The sequence below is a fragment of the Oxyura jamaicensis genome, chromosome 3 (genome assembly GCF_011077185.1).
Source record: "Oxyura jamaicensis isolate SHBP4307 breed ruddy duck chromosome 3, BPBGC_Ojam_1.0, whole genome shotgun sequence".
NCBI lineage: Eukaryota > Metazoa > Chordata > Aves > Anseriformes > Anatidae > Oxyura > Oxyura jamaicensis.
The window spans coordinates 91,116,906-91,126,185 of record NC_048895.1 but is presented as its reverse complement, the minus strand read 5'-3'; the positions used below and the strand labels follow the sequence as shown (position 1 = coordinate 91,126,185).

Below are 9,280 nucleotides of genomic sequence, written 5' to 3'. Positions count from 1 at the left end.
GGGCAGGGCAGCGCCTGGAGGGGCCGGGGCCGAGGCCTGGCCTGGCCGGGCCTAGCGGGGCCCAGCGCCGCGGCTCGGGCCTTGAGGCCGCAGCGGGCCGCGGGGCCGGGCCGTGGCTCGGGGGCCGGGCCGGGTCTTCTCGCACAGCCGCACGCACCCCGCCGACCTTGCGCAGGCCGCAGCCGGGGCCTGACCTCCCCGCCCGCCTCCCCAGGGCCCCGTGCTGGCCTCCCAGCTCCGCCCGGCCGGCCCCGGGCCCCGGCAGCCCCGAAAGCTGGGGAGCAAGCGGCGATTCGAAGCCAGCTGTTACCCTGCTATTGGCCTGGCCTGCGTGGGGCTCCTCCTCCCGTCCCTCACACTTCGCATCGTCAACGGGTTCTGTGGTTAACTCTTGTGTAGGGTACCCGCTGCGGGAGGCATGGCAGAAGAGGCTGGTGGGGCCGAGGGAGGCCTGGTGGCACTGCCATTCCGCCCTTCGGTGACATGGGCTTTCTAGGGCGGTCTGTCTACGCTTCCTTCTTGCTACTGGAATGTAAATAATTAATGCCTATTCGGCTTTAGAAGAGACGTTGCTCACGTAACAGGTGTGCTTTCTGCAAAGTGGGGATACGTTACACCCATGGCACAAGAGACTGGAAGAAGAGCACCCTATTTATTGTAGGGTGAACTATGGAAATGTTCAGAAAGGAGCATGGAAGTTGGGAAGGGAACACAGGGACATGGGGTGACAAGTGTAGCAAACAAACTATAGTTGTGGTGTTATCCTTTATGGGGCTGTTAACCTCTTAAGTAAGTTCTGCACGCTTGCTGTTGTAAAAGTAGGTGCTTGTATTGCTAAACTGGGGAAATGCTGTAGGATTATGTGCGAGGACTGTAAATGTGACTTCTCTCTGACAACACTAATTCATGCTTTGTTATGCTTAGTGAGTTAATCTGCTAAGGTCTGGGAAATGTTGTGCACAGGAGATCTTGAAATCCTGGATTTCAAGATTTCTTGGAATAACTTAACTTTGGTCTTCACGCTTAGTATGCAGCTCACAACAAAGCTGTGGTCAGCTCTCTTTTTGCTTCATCACCAAGCTGCTACTTCTACCTTTGGTTCTGCTTTAAAGATTAGATGTATAAGTATGGAGTTCTAAACACCTAGATTTTTTGTTTCAACCACCAGTTATTTGGCCATTTGTTTTATATGGGCATGTTACATTTGCAAATCCTCACGAATTTTACATAGCTGGATGGAAGGGCATCGAACTACAAACCATGCTGTCTAGATCTAATCCAATATAGCTATCACAGTGTGGAATCAGTTGTTCAGTTAAGGTGTCTCTAAGAAAGTAAAAGTTCAAAAATTTGTGATAATTATCTACCATACTTCTGTGACCTCTTCTTAGAAACTTTTTAGAGCTTGGCTCTATCTCGTGGTTTAAATGCTACTTGTGTGCAAAGAGCTGAGCATGTGTATGCTGTATGGAATTATTTTAGCTGTTAGTTTAATGAGTCTGTAATTCTTTAATTTTCTTTAATTTTTTTGTAATTCTTTAGTTTTCCCTGGGGAACCTAAATACTGTTGAATCCAAGTCTTAAAAATGTTAAGGGAAGAGAAATTATTTGTAGGAAATAGTAATCTTTCATTGTCTTGCCTATTATGTCAGAAATGTTGATGGGTAAGGGATTTTTTTTATTTATTTTAAAGGTATAATTATGAAGTAGGAATGCTGAAGTCCAGTAAAATGGATGTGAGTGTTCGTTATATAAGAGCATAAATGAAAAATACAGACTGCTTGTGGCATGCACCTGAATGGCATCAATATGGGCACGTGGCAGATGTTACATTTCTGTGAAGACCTCACAAAGCCTCACCATTAAGCATCTAACTGGTTTTGAAAAAAAATAATTCTAATATGTGTTTCCAAATTAATCGTTATCAGAGAGGCACTGAAAAATTCAACAAGTGTTACAAATGAAATTATTCTGTCTGGGACTACTGACAAATAATCAATGTGTTAAGCTATTACAAAGCTTAATGTTTATATAATGACCATGCTGAAAATTCCTAAACAATTATTGAGCAATGTGAGGGTGGAAAAGAGTTGAAGAACATAGCAATAGTCATGGAAAAATAATCCGTCATCAGCTTATTCTTTTCAGAGAAATGTCTCTTCTTATTGAGCTTACAAATTCTAGAGGCATCTGGAGAGTTGTGTGCCCTCTGAATGATACAGAGAGGTATAGTCTTTGACTATGATTAACTTTTTTGGGATGCACTGATGGGGTGGTCCAGTAAAGGAAAACAGTCCATGAAATAAATTTGAAGGGTATCACAGTGTAAAGTAACTTCTGTGACAGAACACAACTTCTAGTGCAGGTCTTTGTGCCTTTTCTAGCTGTAGAGGGAGAAACATGTTTTTGAGGAAATGTTTTTCTGTGCAGAAGATCTGATTTTGTGTGATATAATTTGATCTTGTATGATTAGGAAAAGGTTTATCTCTGTCTCTTCCGCATTTCTTTGTCTTCTAATTTGATCCTTTGAAATTTATTTTTTCTTCCTGTTCAGTGAAATGGGTTACAGTTCTGGTAGTTGAACGTAATTCTTTTGGATAGTGAAGTTTAATAAAGAAAAATCTTGAGCTGTCTGCCCTTCCATCAACTAATCTGGTAGCAAAGAGTAGGGGATCTGCTGTGTGTCAGTGAGGGGTACAGCACGCATCTTCAGATTATAGATTTTGGCATGTGGTTATTGCTTGAGATATCAAGACTACTGAGATTTCAGTAACAGGGTGGTAACGTTTGGGTCAGTTGGTGTTTGAAGACTTTAGGGTAAGGGGAGGACAACAAGAGCCACTAAGAGTTAGCTATACAATTTTAAATGGGAGGTTAAAATAATCAATAGGGAATGTAAGGGAACGGGTGGTATATAGATACTTATGGGTTGATGTTTTTGCACAGCTTTGTCAGTGCACCTGCAGTGCAGCAATATTGATGTTACGATTACACATGTTGGTTACATGTTGCTGTTAGGCAGGTCTTTGGTGTGCTGTTTGAGAGGCTGGTGAACTAGAAAGAGGTCAAGTTTGATTATTCTCAAAGGCCAAAGCTCAGGAAACCATATTCCATCCAAGCTTTGTATCTTTTTTTTTTCTTTTTTCTTTTAGAAAGGACACTGGCATTTTCTTCAGCAGTTCTGAATGCGTTTCTGTGGTTATATTACAATTCAGATGCTCATAAATCAGAATTGCTTGTCCTGTCAGAGATGTTCTGTCATTTATTCCTTGAAGACTGCCCTAGTTGATGGGATTTCAAACTGTGTGAACCACAGTAGAAGGTGCATTGGTGTGAGAGTTCTAAAGGTCCAGTGTTGTTGCTGATTGTGCTGCTGGTGTGTTGTCTAGTAGTGGTTTCCTTTTGTATCCCATGGTGTGTTGAGGCTGTGAGCTCAGTTGGCTAGAACCTGCATTACTACAGAGGACCTGGGTCTTGGCTGTGGCTTTTGGAGCTGAAATACCCATAAAAGTTATCTGACTAAATACAGCTGCCAATGCTTAAGCACGGACACATGGCAACCTCATTAACTTTCAGTCAGGCATTTTTGAGCGTACTGGTTACGGTTGCATGTGCAAGGAGGGCAGGAGGATGGATGCGCAGTGCCAGCACATGGAGTGATGCTGGTGGATGGACGGCAGCTTATAGCTCATGGGACACGGGGTGCCTGGGGTGTTCTGGCATCCCAGCTCTGGTGAGCTAAGGCAGGCGTTTGGTATGCTGAACGCTCTTCTAATTACAGTATTTACCAAAGCACTCAGAAGAGGGATTCCTTTAATTGTATGTGTAGTCAGCTAATTTCATGTCAATTAAGGTGCAATTTCCCTCTGTTTTGCTGGAAAGCTGCTTTTGTCAGTTGTACTGTTGTACTAAAATGCAGTTGTGTTTTTGTCAGTACATGCTGTTGGGTTTCTCTGTGGCAGTGCAGTGCCAGCTTTTTACGTTTGTTTTGATATCTAAGAAGCTATTTATCCAAACAGCTCTGTTCCTTTTGTATACTTATCTGACCAGTGTTCTTAATAGCACTACTTGGAAGAATAAATATAATAAGAAAATGTTGTTAACTTTCTGTGGAAATACTGTATATTTTTTGAAACCTAACTTCTGAGGACTTTCATAAACCAGACTTGTTTTAAATAAATCATCAGAAATTCATGGACTTCTATTTTATATGCTTAAATTTAAAATATAAGTTAATTTATACAGGTCTTCTCCTGTGTGGAGGAGGGAAGAGAGAAAGTAATTTTTTTGTAGCAATTGATTAGCAAGAAGTATGTCTGCCTTTCTTCATCAGTCCCTGTGGATCCTATGCCTTGTGCTGATCTAGTAACGCTAAAGTACTTTTTCTAAACTTGGTATGGTACAAGGTGGACTTGGTATGGTACAAGGAATTGAACATCAGTTTCTTCAACCAAGTATAGCAAAACTTTTATCCCAAGTACTTTACTGGGATGCCCCTCTAGCTTTTAACAATTGTAGAACATCAATTTTTTAAACTTACTAGGTTTTGTGATGGCAGGATTTTTATATGATTTTATATGGTTATAACCTTACAGTGATCTTTTGATACAAAATTTGGATAGAACTTGATTGATTTGGATAGAACTTAAATCATGTTCCAGAAACAAACTTTACAACAACATTTTTCCTGAGTTATCTCTGATAACTAGATAAATGTTGAAGCTGCACCTTGAGTACTGTGTTCAGTTTTGGGTCCCTCAGTATCAGGACATCAAGGCCCTGGAGCATGTCCAGAGTAGGGCTACAAAGCTGGTGAAGGGCCTGGAGCACAAGTCCTGTGAGGAGCAGCTGAGGGCACTGGGGTTGTTTAGTCTGGAGAAGAGGAGGCTCAGGAGAGACCTTAGTGCTCTCTATAGCTACCTGAAAGGAAGGTATGGGGAGCTGGGGGTCAGCCTCTTCTCACAGGTAGCTAGCGATAGGACTAGAGGGAATGGTCTCAAGTTGTGCCAGGGGAGGTTTAGGTTAGAAATGAGGAGACATTTGTTCTCAGAAAGAGCGGTCAGGCATTGGAACGGGTTGCACAGGGAGGTGGTGGAGTCACCATCCCTGGGGGTGTTCAAAGAAAGGTTGGACGTGGTGCTTGGGGATATGGAATAGTGGGTGTTATTGGTGGTAGGGGTATGGTTGGACCAGATGATCTTGAAGTTCTCTTCCAACCTTAATGATTCTGTGATTCATCGAAAATGGCTGAGGCCATTACATGTATAGTTGTTTTGAGTTATTTTGTAATAATGCATTTGGTGTTCTGGATGGCTGCGTGGTGGTCTTGCAAAACTGTAGGAATCTTCCCCCCGCCCTCCCCCCCAGTCATGTTGAAGAGAGGTTAATTCTGTCAGCAGCCCTTCTATGTACGAAGGGCTGCATTTCTGCCAGAGCTTTTGTTACTTGCAACTGCTCCTCATGAAGTGGATAGTGCTGCTTTGGTAACAGGCATTACATAAAGGTTCCCCTCCTATACTGGAGACAAACAAACAAACAAAACCCTCCTGAGAAAGATTACTGTAAGTATATTCAAAGCTCCCTACCCCTCCCCCCCCCCCCCCCCCATATTTAATGTTGGGCACAAAAAAGTTCTTCCAGTAATTTGTGAGTGTTATATCTGCGATGTCACTGGTGAGGTTTGCCATCAGTTTGTCCTGTGCCTGTTACTCACGTGCTTGTGTGACTCACGTGCTTGCATGATGCTAATATGAAAGAAACACAGTCATTACAGGAGGCTGTTTTGAAGTACTGGATTGTGGCATTTGCAATTATTTTCCTACTCTGAGCTACTCCAGCTCTTGCAGTTTATCCTGTGTAGTATCAGATTGTTGTAACTGCATTGCCTAAGGTTAATAGAAGAGACTATTTAAAACAGCACAACACTTCCTCAGTTAGTCTGCTACTTTGTTGCCAAATTTGGATATTATTTTATGAATTGGGAGAGGAATATGGTCTGCTATAGATGCTAGTTGGCATGGTACACGCATAGATGCACTGCTTAATAACAAGTCTGTATTTTTTGTAGGGGGTTTTCAAATACAACATACTTCCTCCTGTAAGGCCTCTGTAAGTAAAGGCAACTGATTTGGCCTCATTTTGCCTTCTGTTCAGTCAATAGGATTTGTGCACTGGACTGTTTTCATTGTGGATAGTGTGTAGATACTGTAAAGACACTGTGCTCTGCAGTGATATACCTGACCACTGTTTTCTTCTGGACTGTCGTATGGAAGAATGAAGAAAAACATCACGTTTTTAACAACAACAACAAAAAAATTATGCTAGCATGTAGTTCATGTAAACTTGTGAAGTTGCAAAACTAAATTGTGAGAACAGGATTAAAATTGGGGCAAAGCACTTGAGTATGTGTATGGCTAGGATTTTCCCTGTTGATCATTAAAACAGAAATATCCAGTTAATAAGTATAAGAAAGCATACTTACTGCTGTAGTAAGCGTAAGTAGATACCAGGCTCATTTAGCAGCAGGTTGCTGGAATGGAAATGTAGAAACTAATTCAAGCACTACAAGCTGTAAACCCCCCTTTTCTCCCTTTCCTTTAATTAGTGCATTCATTCAAAAAATAAAATCCTGTCTAGTGTGTGGGAAGCGGCTGATAGAGGAAGGCGCTGGAGAGAATTTGTGTCCTTTTCCCATTTGCAGAAGCCTGAACAGCTTTGCGTGTGCCAAAACTGGTCTCCTAGGCTCTCCAAATAATGTCAAACACTGCTTCATTTTCCTTGCATTCCAAAGTTACCATATTTATTATAATTATCTCCCTGCACTTGAAGTATAGGGTCATGTTAAACCCCTGAAGAAGCATTTTGTTGACTTTTTTCATCTGTTGTATAGTTGTACTTTCTTATCAGTTGAATCTTTGATGAAACAGTTGTACTTCTGCTCCATTGCAAAAAAGTGATGTAGGAAATGGGGAATTGCTTAGGAAATGTAGGTGCTGTCTTTGACTGCAGTTCCTTAAGTCTTAAGCTTCTTCAAAACCGAAACTTATAAAAGGGTTCTGGCTTTTCTGAAGCCATCTGACAGAATTCTCATATATGATTGGGATCAAACTTTCAAATAAAACCTGTATAATTTTATTGGCTATAACCATAGGTGAAAAATAGGGGTAAGACTCTATTGCTTAAGAATAGTTACTTGCCATGAATTGCAGGGGCAGAAATATAATCCTTCTCAGTTTGGGGCCCAGTATGCAGGCCCCTGAGCTTTCTCTGCTATGCCATTAGTGGAAGCTGACTGTGGCTTCATATGTGAAAGTGAAGAAAGATGTGCCCTTACAGTGCCACTATCCAGGCTCCATGCTTGCTGACTTCCACACCACCCTGTGCACCTGGGCTGGTTAAGGTTTAAATGCATTTTAGAAAGGATATTTGTCACTTAAACTTTGTCGTACATGCTCTGCAGAAGTAGCAGCACTGATGTTGATGGAAGAGCTTATATTAGTAACTTAGCATGCAAGTTCTTGTAAAGGCAGTCAGTTAGAAAGAGAAATTATTTTAGATATGCAGTGGGCCATACCAAGCCATAAGAAGATTTATTTATTTCTAGTCTAAAATACCTTAAGCATTCTTTATTAAACAAAACAACCAAAACAATTTGCTGGTTTCTTAGTTTTTTTTTTTTTTTTTTTTTTTTTTTTTTTTTTTTTTTCCTATTTGTAGCTTATTTTCTTATGGTATTTTTCTTGTCTTTCTATAGGGCTGAAAGACACACAGGAGACTTCATGGATATAGTTGATACATTTAACCATTTAATTCCTACTGAACACTTAGATGATGCCCTATTTCTAGGATCCAACCTGGAGAATGAAGTCTGTGAGGATATTAGTACAAGTCAAAATGTCTTAGAGGATTCGCTGAAGAACATGCTCAGCGATAAGGATCCTATGCTAGGATCTGCAAGTGCCCAGTTCTGTTTGCCTGTTTTGGATAGCAATGATCCCAATTTCCAGATGCCTTGTTCAACAGGTAAATCTTATAATTTTTTAAGATTACAATTTAAAATAAATTAATTCTCTAGTGCCAACCCTTTTTCATGATGTAGAAATAATAATTTGGGATTTCTGTCTCTTTCCTGCCCCTTTTGTTATGCTGCTTACATGCTTGACATGTAAAACATGCAGTTCTTTTTAACTTGGACATGTCACAACAAGGGAAAGCTCCTAATCTGGGTCAAAAGTAATCTAGGCTTTGACTTGAATATGTGTAAATTATTCCCAATTAAAGTTTGATTTCTTTAGCACAAGAACCATGCCTGATTAGTGAAATCGTTAGTTGTCTTAAAAAATTTAATAGTGCAGGATTACCAAGAGGAGTGTTTGAGGCCATGGTTTTTATATTACTGCTCTGACCTCAGGGGTACTCTTAGTGCTTGGAGTTCTAGCATGGAGTTAATACTGGGTGTTTTGCTTTGGTTGGCTTCAAACAATTCTTTTTTATTATTTGGAAACACGTGAGTTGGAACTGAGTTAGAACAAAGTTTTAAATAAAAATCATGTTAGGAGCTGTGGAGCAGTTTTGGAAGATGGGAGTGGGTGGGGAACAAAACCATAATCCAGTTTCTAAGTTACTTATATTGTGAATAGTTGGAATAATTACTCTGAATTTACTGTAACAGATAAAAATATACTCTTTGCTTAGTAGGGTTATTTTGTTTGTTTTTGACAGGAAGTTTTTAAAAAATTGATTAATTACTGAAAAGTGTTGTAGATTAGTGCAAGTAACTTATACCAGCATTTCATTTTTTTCTGGTAACTTTTATGAACTGTTTCTGAAAAACTTGACAATTTTGTAGTATAATACATTTTGTTTCTACTGACAGACTAAATTCTCACCTTTGTTAAATCAAGTGGTATTTTGGCATGGAAAACTGTAAATCAAAGATGCTACTGATTGAGGTAATGACAAAGTGAAATACAGAACCAAACTAAGCTATTTGATCTTTTTACTGCTGTAGTACAATATAGTTTGAGGCCATCTTTAATGTTCTTGTTTATTCTTGTAATAGTCCATATGCTTAAACTTTGTCTTTAACCTACCAAACAAAATTATATCAGTCTTAATGTGCATAAGACTGCAGTGTACACAGCTAAACTAATCGTCTCTGTTTATTTCCATCTCATAAAACAATGATGTGAATTCTTATTTCACAGAGTCACAGCTGTGTATCCCTCTGTAAACCTACACTGCATTTAAATTTTTTGAATTAACTCAGGGTACAGCTGGA

The 9,280-nt window shown here is 40.3% G+C and overlaps 1 protein-coding gene across 7 annotated transcripts in view; it reads left to right on the top strand.

The window, feature by feature from the left end:
- PHF3 (PHD finger protein 3) overlaps positions 1-9,280 on the top strand; it is a 53,405-nt gene that overhangs the window by 5,197 nt on the left and 38,928 nt on the right. For 2 of the 7 annotated variants that reach the window (XM_035323164.1, XM_035323163.1), the window contains exon 2: positions 7,752-8,022. The exons of 1 other annotated variant lie outside the window; for it this stretch is intronic. In XM_035323164.1, coding sequence (XP_035179055.1) covers positions 7,779-8,022 — 244 coding nt within the window. In that variant the 5' untranslated portion in view covers positions 7,752-7,778. Of the gene's footprint in view, positions 1-7,751; positions 8,023-9,280 lie in introns of those variants that run through there. 4 more of the 7 variants (XM_035323165.1, XM_035323169.1, XM_035323167.1 and 1 more) reach the window with 3 other exon arrangements.